At 39.9% G+C, this 18,633-nt stretch overlaps 1 protein-coding gene across 1 annotated transcript in view; it reads right to left on the minus strand.

Moving 5' to 3' along the window:
- LOC138874766 (tryptophan synthase beta chain 2, chloroplastic-like) overlaps positions 1–18,139 on the minus strand; it is a 30,043-nt gene extending 11,904 nt beyond the window's left edge. The window contains exons 1-5 of the mRNA XM_070153548.1: positions 17,449–18,139; positions 13,983–14,342; positions 13,268–13,406; positions 13,105–13,159; positions 12,900–12,980 (exon numbers count right to left, since the gene is read on the minus strand). Coding sequence (XP_070009649.1) covers positions 12,900–12,980; positions 13,105–13,159; positions 13,268–13,406; positions 13,983–14,342; positions 17,449–17,745 — 932 coding nt within the window. The 5' untranslated portion in view covers positions 17,746–18,139. The remainder of the gene's footprint in view (positions 1–12,899; positions 12,981–13,104; positions 13,160–13,267; positions 13,407–13,982; positions 14,343–17,448) is intronic.
- Positions 18,140–18,633: the final 494 nt, after the last annotated feature.

The raw sequence follows: 18,633 nt of genomic DNA on the forward strand, positions 1-18,633 counted from the left end.
GGGTTTGGACGAACCCTTCAGGGAATAACAGAACCCATTACCTTGCCAGTCACCAAGAAACCTTTTGGACTAGGCTTCAAACCTACTCCAGCAGATGAAGAGTGGGCAAAGAAGAGGAGAAATGAGGGTTCGAAGTTAACTCAACCATTGCCGGATTTGTACGAAACTTTCATCAGGCCAAGATACACCAAAGAAGAGGACGATGAGGTCTTCATGGATGAGGAAATTGAGGAGATATGTGGAGCAATGAGAGAAATGCTCTACGAGACTCACATAGTTCAACCAGGTGAAGGCACAAGCACTGCTGAGATGCTGTACATGGGGCCGAACGCCAAACTTCGAAACTGGGAGGCCATGCCATTCCCGACTAGACGAAAGTCCGGGTAGACCTATCCTGCCACCTTTCCTGTGTCGCAAGTTATCTCCAGGACATAACTTGAACGTTTTTTTTCCTTTCAATTGTTGTTTCGAATTCCTAAGTTGTAAACAGTGTTGTCTTCCAACTTCCCAAAGAAAAATAAAAAAATCATCATCGTTGCTTTCCCATTCTTTCTTTTGTTCTGATTTTTGTTATTTTTCCTTTTATCTTTCTTTTCAGTTATAATAATGCGGCTTTAAATATGACATGCTTGCGGATTTCACGCCCAGATCACAATGAGCTATTTAACTGCGAATTAATGAACCCAGAACCAGAATATGATGCGGAAGAAGCTTTTAGGGAGATAAACCGAGAGTTGGAATATTTTGAGAATAAACCTAAGCCAAATCTGAATGACACCGAACCGGTAAATTTAGGAACTCCTGAAGAAATCCGGGAGACCAAGATAAGCATTCACACGGACAAGAAAACGCGAGAGGCGATAATTCAACTTCTTTTTGAATTTAAAGACGTGTTTGCTTGGTCATATGATGACATGCCGGGACTAGGTGTTGATCTAGTGGTTCATAAATTGCCGATTCATCCTGATTGTCCTCCAGTTCAACAAAAGCAACGAAAGTTCAAAACTGAGGTCAGTGACAAGATTAAAGAGGAGATCACCAAACAACTGAAAACGGGAGTGATTCGGGTAGTCCAATATACAACATGGTTGGCAAATGTGGTTCCAGTACCAAAAAAGGACGGGAAAACTCGGGTATGTGTAGATTACCGAGATCTGAACAGAGCAAGTCCTAAAGATAATTTCCCGCTGCCCAACATCCACATCCTCGTTGATAATTGTGCCAAACACGAGATACAGTCTTTTGTAGATTGTTACGCTGGGTATCATCAGGTATTGATGGATGAAGAGGACGCCGAGAAAACTGCCTTCACCACGCCTTGGGGCACCTACTGTTATCGGGTCATGCCATTTGGTTTGAAGAATGCTGGGGCTACTTACATGAGGGCCATGACTGCCATTTTTCATGACATGATGCATCAGGAAATAGAGGTGTACGTGGACGACATGATAGTCAAGTCCAGGACGCAGGATAATCACATCCAAGACCTGAGGAAATTCTTCGAGAGATTAAGGAAGTATGACTTGAAGCTGAACCCAGCCAAATGTGCTTTCGGAGTTCCGTCAGGCAAACTTTTAGGCTTCGTCGTAAGCAGGAGAGGTATCGAGCTAGATCCAACTAAGATAAAATCCATCAGAGATCTGCCTCCCCGAGAACAAAGAAAGACGTAATGAGTCTGTTGGGCAGGTTGAACTACATCAGTCGGTTTATTGCCCAGCTGACAAGCACGTGTGAGCCCATATTCAAGCTATTAAGGAAAGATGCGGCGATTAAATGGACAACTGAGTTTCAAGAAGCCTTTGATAAAGTCAAAGAATACCTTTCGAATCCCCAGTCTTGGTCCCTCCAGAACCGGGGAGGCCACTTTTCTTGTATCTGACAGTCTTGGAGAACTCTTTCGGTTGCGTCCTCGGGCAACACGACGTAACCGGAAAGAAGGAGCAAGCAATCTACTACTTGAGCAAGAAATTCACCGGCTACGAGGCCAAATACACTCTGCTGGAAAGGACATGCTGCGCTCTCACATGGGTTGCTCAAAAGCTGAGACATTATCTCCAAGCCCACACTACGTTCCTCATAAGCAGGTTGGATCCTTTGAAGTATATATTTCAGAAACCAATGCCTACTGGGAGACTGGCTAAATGGCAAATCTTGCTTACGGAATTCGACATAGTCTATGTCACTCGCACGGCAATGAAAGCCCAGGCGCTAGCAGATCATTTGGCCGAAAATCCGGTCGATGAGGAATACCAGCCATTGAGTACCTACTTTCCAGATGAAGAAGTAAACGCCGTAGAGGTGGTCTCAGAGGACGCTCATGTTTGGAAGATGTTCTTTGATGGAGCCGTGAATGCCAAAGGTGTAGGAATTGGGGCAATTTTGATCTCGCCTTCCGGTCAGCATTATCCCGCCACAGCTAGACTGCGTTTCTTTTGCACAAATAATACAGCTGAGTACGAAGCCTGCATCATGGGCATGCATATGGCAATCGATCAGGATGTCGAAGACTTACTGATTATGGGAGATTCTGACCTGATTATCCTACAAGTCCAAGGTGAATGGGAAACTCGGGATGTCAAACTTATCCCATACCGACAGCATGTGGAGGACCTCAGCAAGCGCTTTACATCAATAGAGTTCAGGTATATCCCGAGGTGTCACAATGAACTGGCAGATGCACTTGCTACTTTGGCTTCAATGCTACCCTACCCGGGCAACGCCCACGTCGATCCTTTGGAAATCCAAATCAAGGAAAGACACGGTTACTGCAATGTAATCGAGGCGGGATCAAATACGCAGCCTTGGTACCATGACATCAAGAGGTTCCTGAAGACACAAGAATACCCCGAGCACGCTACTGGAGATCAAAAGAGGACCATTAGGCGACATGCAAGTGGTTTCTTTCTGAGCGGTGAATTGTTATATAAGAGGACCCCGGACCTCAATCTCCTAAGATGTGTCGATATCGAGGAAGCGAGGAAGATCATGCACGAAGTACACGCAGGTGTGTGCGGACCTCACATGAACGGGTATGTCTTAGCGAAGAAAATCCTTCGAGCAGGTTATTACTGGATAACCATGGAAAAGGATTGCTTTAGCTTCGTTCGGAAGTGTCATCAGTGTCAGGTGCACGGTGATCTGATTCATGCACCTCCCACAGAACTGCATCCCATGTCTGCGCCTTGGCCATTTGTCGCTTGGGGCATGGACGTCATTGGACCAATCCAACCAAAGGCTTCGAATGGACACAGGTTTATACTGGTTGCCATAGACTACTTCACAAAATGGGTAGAGGCTGTCACTCTCAAGTCGGTCACTAAAAAAGCTGTAGTGGATTTTGTACACTCAAATCTTATCTGTCGTTTCGGTATTCCTGCGACTATCATTACAGATAACGCAGCAAACTTGAACAGTCACTTGATGGGAGATGTATGCGAGCAATTCAAAATAACGCATAGGAACTCTACTCCTTATCGGCCAAAGGCCAATGGTGCTGTAGAAGCGGCGAACAAGAACATCAAGAAGATTTTGAGAAAAACAATCCAAGGTTCCCGACAGTGGCATGAGCAGTTACCATTTGCGTTGTTGGGATATCGTACTACGGTACGCACGTCAGTAGTAGCGACTCCTTATCTTTTGGTTTATGGGACCGAGGCGGTAGTACCAGCAGAGGTAGAAATTCCTTCGCTTCGAACCATTGTCGAAGCAGAAATCGAAGACAGCGAGTGGGTCAAGACTCGGTTAGAGCAATTGACTTTGATTGATGAAAAGCGAATGACCGCGGTTTGTCACGGACAGTTGTACCAACGAAGGATGGCCCGTGCTTACAACAAGAAAGTCCGGCCCAGGAATTTCGAAGTAGGTCAGCTGGTACTGAGGCGTATTCTGCCGCATCATGAGGAAGCCAAAGGGAAGTTTGCTCCAAATTGGAAAGGCCCATACATCATAAGGAAGATATTGCCAAGAGGAGCGTTGTATTTAGGTGATATCGAAGGAAATGACCCCGAAACAACAGTAAATGCAGATGCAGTCAAGAGATACTACGTCTAAATTATACTCCAGTGGTACTGACACATTTGAAAATGACGAAGGTCTTATTCCCCACTACTCCCAAACACTACCCAATTCTCTCTACAAGCCTTTGGGCCGCTTAAAAAAAAAGAAAAAAAGAAAATAAAACAAAACATTGATTGAGGCTTGAACTACGTTTGACTTGATTCCGAAAGGATACGTAGGCAGCCTCTCCCTGAGGTTCAGTCACACCAACAATAAAATCTCATTCGCCCTGAAATTGAAACCGGGGCACGTCGAGCAGTTTAGAAGTTAGTATCATCCACCTCTTTTTACCAAGCACAAGCCCTCAGATCAATTACCAAATATAGTGGGAAACCAATAAGCGTCACAAATGGAGACCGACACACTCTGAATTGAGAGAGATAAAATGAGAGTCTCGTCGGTGAAAACCTTCGGGCACCACGAGGCGACAGGAGTAGAGAAACCAAAATGAGAGAGCTTGTTTAGTAAAAACTCACAAAGAGTGCTATCAAGCGATGACAAGAAGAGAAATGAGAGAGGTCAGCCGGCGAAAACCCGCAAAGGGCGCTGTTGGCCGAAAGAGTGACCCCACCCAAGGAGGTTTCGGCAAAGTTCCACCAGGTTTGGAATCACAAATCCGTTCTGGTTGAGGGAAACGCAAGCTCATGGAAAGTCAGGTGTCCAGTCCAAAGAGCATGTCATGTCATTTAAAGCCAGCATTATCTTCCTCAGATAAGTCTTTCTCGTCCCGAAGGGGGCACTCCTTTTCTGAAATTCGTTTTATCTTTTCTTTGTTTTTCTTCGAATCTCTTTTATGTTTAAGCCCAAGTTCTAGATGTACCGGAAAGGACAGGTGGCAGGTTTGGTTGCACGGAATTCCGTTTCATGAAGGAAAACGCCTCGTTTCGTTGGTACGTTTGTCCAAGCCTGATGAATCATGATGTTTGATGGCGTTCAAAGTAAAGAGGAAAAAGAGAAATTTCCCTCAGCAAGTCCGCCTTCGGACGAATCCCCACAGAGTCTCCCTTTGTACAATCCCCCACAAAGTCTCCCCAATATATATAAAAAAAAAATCCCCGTTGGAATTTCCCCAGCACATCCCCAGCGAGTCCCTTTGTAAAAATTCCCCAACAAGCTTACCCCAACCAAGCCTAGAAAGCCCGCTTCGAAACAAATCCCCAGCATGCCCCATTGTGCAAAAATCCACACAAAGAATCCACTTTGTAAATATTCCCCCATAGGGTTTCCTTTGTACAAATCCCCATAGAATACCTCCAATAAAATCCCCGTTGAGAACCTCCAAGAAAAACGGGACACTAAAAAAAAAAGAGAAAAGAAAAAAAGAGCCTTACGAGGCAAATCATCACAAAATCTGGAAATACAAGCCTGAGCGGTCTAAAGGGTTTCGGCATATGAATCAAATCAATGGTGGGACTTCGCAACAGAAATGAAGACGCAACAAAGCAACCGGAACGATCAAGGTCACCAAACCGACCGTCATTTCCGAACTAACAATTGTTCTTTGTCTGAAAAGTTGAAACAGGTGTAACCCAAGACAACCGTGCAAGAAGCAGGTGTCGCCCAAAGAAGAAGGTACATGGGTACAAGAAATATTTTGGCAATAAGGAATTCACTCGAAAGGTAAGTTTCCACGAAACTCCCTTTTTATCTTATACTAAAACAAGAAAATTTAAAAAAAAGAGGTCGCTTAGTATTCTCGAACTTTGTCCCCAGCCAATCAGCATTAGGGTTTTAAACCCTAAACTGAATTTTCCTTTTAATCAGCATTAGGGTTTTAAACCCTAAACTGAATTTTTCCTTTAGTCAGCATTAGGGTTTTAAACCCTAAACTGAACTTTTCCCATTCAGCCAGCATTAGGGTTTTGAACCCTAAACTGAGCTTTTCCATGCAATCAGTATTAGGGTTTTAAACCCTAAACTGAACTTTTCCATTTAGTCAGCATTAGGGTTTTAAACCCTAAACTGAACTTTTTCATTCAGCCAGCATTAGGGTTTTAAACCCTAAACTGAACTTTTTTCCTTTCAGCCAGCATTAGGGTTTTAAACCCTAAACTGAGCTTTTCCATGCAATCAGCATTATGGTTTTAAACCCTAAACTGACCCTTTTCCTTTAATCAGCGTTAGGGTTTTAAACCCTAAACTGATCTATTTTCCTTTCAGCCAGCATTAGGGTTTTAAACTCTAAACTGAGCTTTTCCATACAATCAACATTAGGGTTTTAAACCTTAAACTGAATTTTTCCTTTAGTCAGCATTAGGGTTTTAAACCCTAAACTGAACTTTTTTCCATTCAGCCAGCATTAGGGTTTTAAACCCTAAACTGAGCTTTTCCATGCAATCAGCATTAGGGTTTTAAACCCTAAACTGAATTTTTCCTTTAGTCAGCATTAGGGTTTTAAACCTTAAACTGAAATTTTTTCCATTCAGCTAGCATTAGGGTTTTAAACCCTAAACTGAGCTTTTCCATGCAATCAGCATTAGGGTTTTAAACCCTAAACTGAATTTTTCCTTTAGTCAGCATTAGGGTTTTAAACCCTAAACTGAATTTTTTCCATTCAGCCAGCATTAGGGTTTTAAACCCTAAACTGAGCTTTTCCATGCAATCAGCATTAGGGTTTTAAACCCTAAACTGAATTTTTCCTTTAGTCAGCATTAGGGTTTTAAACCCTAAACTGAACTTTTTTCCATTCAGCCAGCATTAGGGTTTTAAACCCTAAACTGAGCTTTTCCATGCAATCAACATTAGGGTTTTAAACCCTAAACTGAATTTTTCCTTTAGTCAGCATTAGGGTTTTAAACCCTAAACTGAACTTTTTTCCATTCAGCCAGCATTAGGGTTTTAAACCCTAAACTGAGCTTTTCCATGCAATCAGCATTAGGGTTTTAAACCCTAAACTGAACTTTTTTCCATTCAGCCAGCATTAGGGTTTTAAACCCTAAACTGAGCTTTTCCATGCAATCAACATTAGGGTTTTAAACCTTAAATTGAATTTTTCCTTTAGTCAGCATTAGGGTTTTAAACCCTAAACTGAACTTTTTTCCATTCAGCCAGCATTAGGGTTTTAAACCCTAAACTGAGCTTTTCCATTCAATCAGCATTAGGGTTTTAAACCCTAAACTAAATTTTTCCTTTAGTCAGCATTAGGGTTTTAAACCCTAAACTGAACTTTTTCCATTCAGCCAGCATTAGGGTTTTAAACCCTAAACTGAGCTTTTCCATGCAATCAGCATTAGGGTTTTAAACCCTAAACTGAATTTTTCCTTTAGTCAGCATTAGGGTTTTAAACCCTAAACTGAACTTTTTTCCATTCAGCCAGCATTAGGGTTTTAAACCCTAAACTGAGCTTTTCCATGCAATCAACATTAGGGTTTTAAACCCTAAACTGAATTTTTCCTTTAGTCAGCATTAGGGTTTTAAACCCTAAACTGAACTTTTTTCCATTCAGCCAGCATTAGGGTTTTAAACCCTAAACTGAGCTTTTCCATGCAATCAGCATTAGGGTTTTAAACTCTAAACTGAATTTTTCCTTTTAGTCAGCATTAGGGTTTTAAACCCTAAACTGAGCTTTTCCATGCAATCAGCATTAGGGTTTTAAACCCTAAACTGAACTTTTTCCATTCAGCCAGCATTAGGGTTTTAAACCCTAAACTGAGCTTTTCCATGCAGTCAGCATTAGGGTTTTAAACCCTAAACTGCCCTTTTTCCTTTAATCAGCATTAGGGTTTTAAACCCTAAGCTGAACTCTTTCCTTTCAGCCAGCATTAGGGTTTTAAACCCTAAACTGAGCTTTTCCATGCAATCAGCATTAGGGTTTTTAACCCTAAACTGAACTTTGTTCATTTCAGCTAGCATTAGGGTTTTAAAACCCTAAACTGAGCTTTTCCATGCAGCATTGAGGTTTTAAACCCTAAACTGAACTTTTCCTCTTAATCAGCATTAGGGTTTTAAACCCCAAACTGAACTTTCCCCCAGTTGGTCAGTATTAGAGTTTCAACTCTAAAACCAAACTTCTCCCCAGCTAGTCGGTATTAGGGCCCCAACCCTGAACTGAGCATGCATATCCTCTTTCATCAATTTTATGAACTTCCTGGCTAATAATTCACGAAATTTTCCTAGTGAAACTGGGGCAGAAAATTTCGTTCGTTTGTTTGTTTTTCTCCCGCAGGTCTAACCTCGAGCCACACAGATCAAACGACCCACGAAGTGAGCCTCAACTCAGAATTAAAAAAAAACAAAAAAAAAAAACAAAAAGAAGATGTCCCGAGATATCGGAGTTAAATGGAATGCGGATCGACTCCAACATTGGATTAAGATTCAAAACTCTGCCAGTCACGCCTCACTCAGCATCCCAGAGAATAAGCAAGCACCTACAACTCGCAAGCATCAAGATTCGGATCGAAGTCTCCAAGCAAAGTCAGCTAAGACCCATGATCAAGTCGCAAAAGAATCATAGATAGGGATCTTGTAACTAGCAGTTGACATGCATATAAGTATTTAAGTTCAGTTTCAATTTCTCTTTGGTTGTAATAAGGCGCTCAGTAAAGCAGTGGTGACTACAGCAACAGCAGTAACAGCAAGCATTGCAGTCCCATGGTAGTCCCAGCTACCGAAACTTCCCGAACTACATTGACCTGATTCCTGTTTAGCCCGGGATATGTAGGAAATCTTTGAAGCAAGATTCGGTCAAAACTTTCAAAACATGCTTCACACGGAGTAGTCCATAGGCAAAAATCGCTTATATCCGCTCACTTTATCTTTGCACGAAAACTCTTCGTGTTTCCGAACAAAGAGGGGCAGCTGTGAGCACGTGATTTTTGTTTTACGCGACAATCGCTCCAAAAAGAAATAAAAATAATAACAAATGGTCCTATTGTACAATTTTTTGGATTTTACATGGCACTTTGTTAATTATTTATAATTTTTGCCCATTTTATTTTTATTAAAGCAAAATACAAAAAATGTATGTGTCATGCGTAATTTGAACCGGGATCCGTTCGTTAAATAGAAAATCATAAATAGGCATCTTTGTCCGTGATTTTGTTTTTGTTTGATTTTACCTGTTTTAAATATTTTAATATGTGTGTGCAAATAATTGTATTAAGTATTTATTTAATTTTAATTTGATTTACTTAGGTTTTGTTTTTAAAATAAAGAAGAAAATAAAATAATAATAAAAGAAAAAAATTCTCGGACTTGGGCCAGTCCAATTTTAAACAAATTGGCCCAAACAAATTTAGCCCAAAACCCATGCTTGCCCGGTCCGTGACCAGCCTACTTCAAGAACGTCCAAACGACGCCGTTTTAATCCAGGCTGATCTGAGCCGTTGATCTCTGAAAGATCAATGGCCAAGATCTCTCACCCCGAACCCACTAACAGACCCGACCCGTCTCACCCGGACCGACCTCAACCCTTTACCCTTGAAACGACGTCGTTCCCTGTTAGTCGAAGGATCCTGGCCCTTCATCATGTCTCATCCAACGGCCAGGATCCACCTATCCACTAACTATATAAACCTACAACCATACCCTGCCCCCTATCCAATACCCCAGCCTTCGTCTTCACCAGACCCTTCCCCTTCAAACCCTAGCCGCCCCTATATACTTTCACCATGAAAGCCGGCGGCATGGACGCCGGTGACCCCACCCTTAACACCATAGATGCTCCTCACCATCCTGAACCCAAATGCACCAATCACACACTTCGAATTCCCTCCCACTTTCTCGAATCTTCATTTGAAGATTCGAGTCGGAACCTGATTTACACCAGTCGGCCTCAACTTCACACCAGACACTCCCCAGACCCCCTCGTGACCAAACCATGCTTGGTTTGGTCCGAATCTGACCAGGGAAGCATGAATCCCGGATCTAATTTTTGGAACCTTAGGGTTCCTCGTCACTGGTCCGTATCTCGTTTAAACCAAGAGATTAAGGTCTAATGGACCTTAATCGAAGTGTTTCTCGATTAAAGTCCGTTCAGCCTTAAGAAAGGTCTGTTCGAGTCCAAGCTAGGGTTTTTAATTTTTCGGGGTTTAAGGTGAGTTTTGCTTTCTTTTCTTTATTTGTTTTAGTCCATGTGATTGTTTAAAAGGCTGTTCATGTTTTGTGAAATTTGTGTTTCGAATTTTACCAACTGTGTCCTGTCCACCTTGCCTGAAACTCTGCGTTTGATTGAGTCCTTCTTCCATTTGTTCTGATAATGTGTATGTAAGTGTTGTGCAATTAGCTGATTTTCAAATTTGGACTGACTAATTGATTCCTCGAGTACCACTTTGCTTAGTCAGTATAATTCAAATCATGTGTCGATACTGTTAAATGTCTGATTTTTGGTTACGATTGTATGTGTTATAACTAGTATAGTCGAGTCGACATATGTCGTCAATTAGTTTCAGTTGTCCGAACAATAACAAATCGACTTACTTCTGCTAAGCATTTGCTTGAATCAATTAGGAACTGAGTTTGTTTACTTATAGTTGTTAATTTGAATCAGAAATGTAAAAGGAATGTTTTGTTTAAGTTCTGAATTGGAGGGCATGTGCACTTGTGCACAACATGTGCATTTGTGCACCACAGGTGCATTTGTGCACAACCTGGTTCCTGCATAAAGGGCTTTTTGATTTAAAAATAGTTTGACAGCATATGCTGTCAGATATATTATGCTGCCCATTACCCTGCTTTAGTTTAAGAAGTATTAAACCTCATTTAAAAGAGTAAGTCTTCCAGGGAATGTGATGGGGGGGTTAATACTTAAATAGCTAAGTGGAAACTGAAAAGAAGATAGCACATGGGAGGGGTGTTCTTTTGGTCTAACAGGCTGTTAAAGGGATGATGTTAAGGCTTATAAAAGGGCAGGACTTCCATCAGTAAAAGGGGGGGAGCAAGAATACACACACACAGACAGACATTGATAATAACAGGTTGAATTGAGAGGGAACATTTTTAGGAGAGTTAAGTTCTGAAAAACAGAAAACTGGAAAAGAATTCTTTTGGATAGCCAAAAATAGATTTCAAGACTGAAATTGGACATTGGATTTTGAAAAGAAATAGATAGTAAGAGGAATAAAGATACAGAAATCAGAAACTGGTTTTTCTTCCTGCTTTTGTTCAATTCTTAGCCTGCTCAGCCTATTCAACCAGTTTTCCTTTCTTTCAAGTATCAGCTAAAGTGTGTTAGTTTGGTTTGCCTTGGTTGATTCCCTTGGAATTGGATTGTCTGGATTTCTGTTTCCTACTGCATTGTTTGCTGCTGCCTTTCTGCCATTTTTATCGGTCCTAACTGTATCTTGCACTGGGAGCTGTTCTATTTGTACCTGCTGTTACTGCTGCTGTTTGGTGTTGCTTCTATTGTCCTACTGACCCCTTGCTTCTTCTGTGGTATCCAACATCCAGGTACATACTAAGACTTTGCATCTGATGTAACAATGAAAGCATGAAATCAAAGATATGCAGGAGTTTAATCATCCGTTTGCTGCAGTTACAGTTTTTATTTTTATGAATGTTATTAAGATCTGTGTAATTTGTTTAGTTTGTAATTCAATAGAGAAACACGTTAGGTAGCCTTGTACTTAATCGCAGCTCAGTCCGTCCTAAATTGTGATTTCGTTTGCTTAATGGGTTGTCTAATGAGGAATGTATGAGTGTTTTAACACACAGATAATTAGGTGACTTTTCAATTAATATTCTGCATGTATAGGAAAGAATGCTTTAAGCTTGCCAGATATGATATTTAGTTTTATCGAATCTTTATAGGTAGTTCACATGATCCTGTTCAAACTCTATTAGCAATAGTTTTCGATATGATAATTCTATTGACTTGGTTTAAATAAGCGAGTTTCAAACTCGGATCTGGAGAACATTTATCATAAGCTTTAGTAGTTATATTGATCTTGTATATTAATTCCCTCTGACAAATTAATAACATGTTCATCCATCAAATAAAGCACAAAATAATTCACGCCTCATAAAATCAGATAGTCAAATAAGGATCCGAAGTTGGTCAAGCATGTAATCAGCATGTAATCCTCTTTCTTTCATTTTATTAGAGACAAACACAATAGAAATGTAGTCACTTTAGGATATCCTCTTCTAAAATAATGAGACGAGCCTCGCTAAATAAAAATGCAAATTGTGAGGCCCTCAATGATTAACCATAACAAATATCTAGAACTCGGGATAGGCCGTTTAGTGAATTTCATGGCCTTCTCCAAAAATAATAATGCGTTAAACTCTTTAGGCGCGGTTCAAATTAAATTACATTCTTAAACTTGGGTGCGCATTGATGCGACCCGAATCCAAATCTCAACGGAGTCGAGATGTGTTTAACAATTACGGGTGCATTGATTGCGACGTAGTTCGAAATACATTTTCACGACTTTGCAATTCTATAAAAATAAATGATAATAATAAAAGCGGTTTTAAACTTAATAAAGCACATAAGTCACGACATGTATTTAAATCAGATATTTAGCCATTATAACAATTTAAGCGACCGTGCTAGAACCACGGGATTCGAGGGTGCCTAACACCTTCCCTCGGGTCAACAGAATTCCTTACTTAGAATTTCTGGTTCGCAGACTTCATTTGGAAAAGTCGAAAATTTCCTCGATTTGGGATTCAAGATAAACCGGTGACTTGGGACACCAAAAGCCAAACCTTTCCCAAGTGGCGACTCTGAATTAAATAAATAATCTCATTTCGAATATTGTCACTTAAATTGGAAAAACTCCCTCGCGCATTTATCCTTTGGGGCGGGCGCACAAAAAGGAGGTGTGACAAATGACATTCTATATAATTGAGCTCTCTTGATTAAAATTATCCGTACGCTTAAAATTAAAGTGAAAACTTACCCCACACCTATTGAGTAAGGTCCAATAATTTGTCCTTCCTCATCTTGTAACAGATAGCTCATTGCACCATGATAATTATGCCTAAAATTTTATCGACCCATAAAATAATTATCGCATCGTTATGACCGTTCCTCAGTTTTTAGTGTTTTTGGACCATAAAACTAGAATTCCACTCAATTCCCAGATTTTGTATACTATAACCCACGCTATTTGCATGGCCGAACCTGAATCACCTAAAATTTCGCCTATGATTATACTCTCTGTGTCCCAATTTATGTGACGGTATTTAAATTTTGAGAGTTAAACGAATTATTCTTTGACCATAATTTTTGTGTGTTTGAATATTTTAAATTATAAATTATTGTGACTTATAGTATTTTTTACGTAATTTTTTATCTTAAAAAACTTAAGAGATACTACGTCCAAATAGCTTATCTCCAAGTTGTTAACCCAACTTCTAATCCCTTCTGACACTGCATCTTTAAAACTTCCTTTAACAGATTTCACCTGCATCAATATTCAAACATGTAAGGATTTTCATCTCTTTGTACTCCATATATAGACAAGTCCCAAGCAATAAATGGTCTTCTTTGACTAGGAGCTTTTAATAGGATAATTTTACATCTGATTACTGAACTTTTATTCACTATAATAATAAAATCATAAAATTATTTCTTTATCAGACCAGATGGTGAAACGTTTGGTGTCGAGTTACGGTATGACAACACCTTGCTACTTTTTAACTTCCCGAGTGACAAAGCACTAAGGCAAACACAACGTGGTGTAGGAAAATTTGACTTTCCATAATTATATTCGCTAAGTAATTTATACATAATTTAGTTACTTTAATTAGATAAAAATAAATTTATGACTTTACCATTACATTCTCTCTATTTCAATTTATATAACCAATTATTCTTTAAATATAATTATTTCTTTTTAAAAAACATTAATTGTTGTGACTTAAAGTAAATTTTTACGCAGTTTTCAAATGTGTAAGTTTTATAATTTTTAAAAACTTAAAGACTTTACGTTCAAATACAAGATCAAAATACAGAGATAATTTTGTGATAGAAGAAGTACCTTTGCACCAAGATGCTTCATCAAGAGTACATTAGAAGGTTGTCTCTCCATATCTAAGCTTCCCATGAATACAGTACACTCCAATGAGAGTTTAGCACAGGCAGCCGCCGTCGCGACGCCATGCTGGACAGCACCGGTGGCTGCTATGATATTTTTACAGTCCATGCGCTTAGCCAACATTGTTTGTGCAATAGCGTTATTGATCTTGTGTGCTCCAACATGGTTCAAATCTTCTCTTTTTAGATAGATGTCTGGCCCTTTTCCCCTATTTTTGCTCTTGTAGTGATCTGTTAGTCTCTCAGCGAAGTATAAAGGAGTTTCACGGCCTACGTAGTCCCTTAGTGCCACTTCGAGCTCCATCTGCATAAAAACTTTTATATGTTGTTAGTTTAAAATATTGCTAGTCAAGAGTTTCTAGTAATTCTGTTAGGTTGAACCACACTTCTAGGCCTAATCGTTCGATGCATTACCCAGTTTATGTCACACCCGCCATTATGAAAGAACAATCTAAGCAGTGCAACAGTCACACCTCAGATGAAGACTCTAATGCCATGCCACACTCGTGCTTACTCTAGTTACTCTAAACAGAGGTGAAAACTTGTCTTTTCTTCCTGAGTCACATGCCCTCACATCACATTTCTGAGAGAAGTTCCACACACATAAAATCAAGCAACAAGGAACTATAGATAGAACGAATCCACTCACTCTCAGCAAAGAACATTCACATGCCACACAGATACACCATAAGCTTGCCCTTAGTGTAATACTCTACTAATCGAGTTGTTCAGTCCAAGATCAAGAGGTCTTTATTTGGTTATAATGTAGGCTAAGGGACGGGTAGGATATATTTGGATATAGTGACTAACCTCCCTAAGCACTTTTAATACAATCGTTCCCCTTTTTCCAATTTCCATGTTCAAACCAATCATTCTTCCACACTTGTTTCATAGGCTACCCCCACTTTTCTTTAGGTGCAACTGGCCTTTTTTTTTATTTTTTTTATTTTTTTTAACAGCCATTGCACCATTCAAGAGAGGGAGGATGTAACGACCCGACCGGTCATTTCATGAGTTAGCACTATGTTTCCCCCATTTCTGCTTCTTTATGCCTTGTTCAGCTGTATTATATGTATCGTATTGGTTAATTTGAGTTCGAAGTGGTTTGGTAGAGAAATGAGATGCTTAGTCTCTTAAGTTGGCCTTTTGTTGGAAACGTCAACCAGAAGTTGACTTGTGAGTAAACGATCTCGAAATCCGGTTTTTATGATTCAGATAGCTTCAAGAGGTGATTTGGGACATAGGAGCATTATCGGAATGTGTTTTGGAGGTCTGGAGTAGATTTAGGCTTGAATTAGCAAAATTAAAATTTGGTGTTTTCCGGTTGATAGGGGAGATTTAGATATAGGGGTTGGAATAGAATTCTGGAAGTTGCAGTAGGCGTGTTGTGTCATATGGGACGTGTGTGCAAAATTTTAGGTCACTTGGACGAGTCTTGATAAACATTTTGATCAAAAGCGGAGTTCAAAAGTTTTTGGAACCTTAGGCTTAAATCCAATGTTATTTTGTTGATTCGATGTTTTTAGGTGTTTCGAAGATTGGTATAAGTTTGGATAGTGGTATATGGCTTGTTCATCCTTTTGGTTGAAGTCCCTAGGGCCTTGGAATGATTTCAGGTAGTTGACGGGAAGTTTGGAGTTGGAAATTTGCAGCTGTGGTTGCTGAAGTTCCCGTCATAACCGCACCTGCGGCTTGAGGACCGCAGGTGCGGACCTGCAGAAGCGCTTGGCAAGCCGCAGATGCGGCCAAGAGCAAGAAGTCTAGAAGTTGCAAGTGCGGAAGGTGGAGCGCACCTGCGAGACCGCAGGTGCAAAAGGGAAGGCGCAGGTGCGGTTCCTGGAACCAAAGAGAACCCCACAGAAGCGGTGCGTTTGACTGCAAAAGTTGTAGCGCAGAAGCGGAAATGGACCGCAAGTGCGAAATACCTGGGTCAAAAAGTATATAAGGTTTCCTTCGCGAATTTTTAGTTATTTCATCATTTTTCTCATACGGGCTTGAGCTTGACGGAGCATTTTGAAGAGGGATTTCAAGGGGATTCCATGGATGTAAGATGTTTTGTTTCTATGGTGGTAATTTACTGATTAATCCTGAAATCTATTGAAATTAGTAGCAAAAATTAGGGGTTTAGGACTTGGAAATTGGAGACCTTAATCTAAGGATTTGAGGGGTCATTTGTGGTCGGATTTTGGTATTCTTGGTGTGTATGAACTCGTGAGAGTGTAAGGATTCTAGTTTTGTAAATTTTATCGAAATCCGAGAAGTGGGCTCAGGGTTCGGGTTTGACCAAATTTTGGAATTTGTGTTGTAATTTGATTATTTTCGCATGGACTTTGTTCCCTAAGTATATATTGATGTTATGGTTTTAATTTTGGTTAGATTCGGGCATTTGGAGGCCGAGTCGAGAGGAAAAGGCGTTGCGGGCTAGATTTTGGCTTGACTTGCGGTAAGTAACGCTTCCAAACTTGGTTCTGAGGGTTCGAAACCCCGAACTATGTATTCTATGATTATTATTGAGGTGACGCAAATGCCAAGTGACGGACGTATGGGCGTGCACCGTGAGAAAAGCAGCCTGGATCATTCCAGAGCTCCACTTAGTGACTCTTTATTGCTGATATCTGTGTTGCATCTATGTGATTAAGTCAATGAGCTGCAACATCATGCTAATTACCATGTTAAGTCTTCACGCCAATACTGTTGAGACCCGAGAGGTCTTTTCTTGCTGTCATATTATTAGCTTCATTTATATTCTATACTCAATCCTGTTCATGCATATTATATCATGCTTCAGTCTCGATTATTCCATTTGACATATCATATCATTATTCGGGCTTGTATCATGACATCTTAGCACATGCGTGTGAGACTGGAGAGCATTGACTGAGTAAGGCCGAGAGCCTGATATTGATTGACAGTATGGGATAGGGCTACACACCGCAGCAAGATACTGATCATGCCTTCGCTGGCATTGATATATCGCTTAAGCTCAGAGAATCCCCTCCGGAGTCTTTACACCCCCTGTGAGCGCAGTTGATGATATTGAGGGATGGATCTTCCCTGGATATGTATCTTGTCCGAAGTATTGGTATGGAGATGGATCAATTTTTACGTGGCCACTATCACAATCCATGGGTCAATTTACGTGATTCATTGTGTGTCATGCACATTTTTAGAGTATTTATGGCAATCGAAGCCTGCTACTAGCTTCTTTTTGAGTGCACGTCTCCAAACCGAGCCTCGCATCATCACTTTGTAATCGTCATGCTCCTACTGATTCTGGGCTCTGATAATAGTTGTTCAGCTAAATTAGCCCAAGGATACTCATGGGAAACAACTCTCTAGAACTGTGTAGGAGTACGTGAAAACGTATAAAAAAATAGTTACATGTACAAGTAAGGGAATTTAAGAAAAACCTGGAACTGAGGGTCATGCAAAGCAGAGTTGAATTCGTAATCAAGCTTTGTTAAAGAAGATATAAGCGTCTCAGGTACGAACTTTCCACCAAAAATCCCAAACTTTTCATTGCTAAATATTGCTCTCTTTTTTTCATGGTAAGCAAGCTTCCCTTGTAACTCAGTAACTTGGCTCGGGCCAGTAGCTACAGAAAATATAGCAAATTTTCCACTCCATTTTCTGCTATATGACAATCTTGGCTCACCAGATGTAGCAAATTTTGCTTGACCAAAAATAACTTCGATGTTACATGCCATAATGTCTTTTCTCAAAAAGAAAAATTTGTTCTGGCAGTATAAGAAACAAGAATGAACAAGAACTTAAGGCTGCTAATATAATGAGAACTTCAAGCCGCCGCCGCCGACGACAACAACAACAATAACAAAGACAATGTAATCCCACAAAGTGGGGTTTGGGAGTGGTAGAGTGTACACACACCTTACTCCTACCTTGTGATGGTAGAGAGACTGTTTCCAATAAATCCACTACTCAGGATAAAAGTAAAAGAATCAAATACAATACGTTGTAGCATCAACAAGATAAGGTGATAAGGTGGGATATTGAGATCTTCAAGGGGACCAAGGTTGTTGAAGTAGCATAGGGTTGCCTGAAATTGTACATAGACTATAGCTTTAGTTAAATAGCCTCATTTTAAAAGATTAACCTACTGATTTGGTGGCTGACTATTAATTTTGTCTATATATATAGTTATACACAAACGTGTTCGGCTACAGTAGAACTTTAAATTTATAAACGTTTTAAACGAACAACTACTATTCGGACCAGAGACTTCTAACGCATTTATTTTTATTTCGTTAGCCAAAAAGGAGAAATTTGATATTGCGCCTCATATGACTGAAGCTGCTTCAGAGAAAATTTAAATCGTTACTCTCTGATCAGTTTCATCTGATATGTTCTAGATTAACTGGACTAAAATGTAAAAAGAATTTTAATATTACCTTAAATGAAAGGTGGGTATAGCTTAAATGGACTAAAATGTAAAATGAATTTTAATATTGTTTACCTTAAATTAAAGGTGTGTATAAGCTATAAAAAGTACTCTTCAAGTCAATATATATATATATATATATATATATATATATATATATATATATATATATATATATATATATATATGCCATATG

Source organism: Nicotiana sylvestris, chromosome 8 (assembly GCF_000393655.2).
Source record: "Nicotiana sylvestris chromosome 8, ASM39365v2, whole genome shotgun sequence".
Lineage (NCBI taxonomy): Eukaryota > Viridiplantae > Streptophyta > Magnoliopsida > Solanales > Solanaceae > Nicotiana > Nicotiana sylvestris.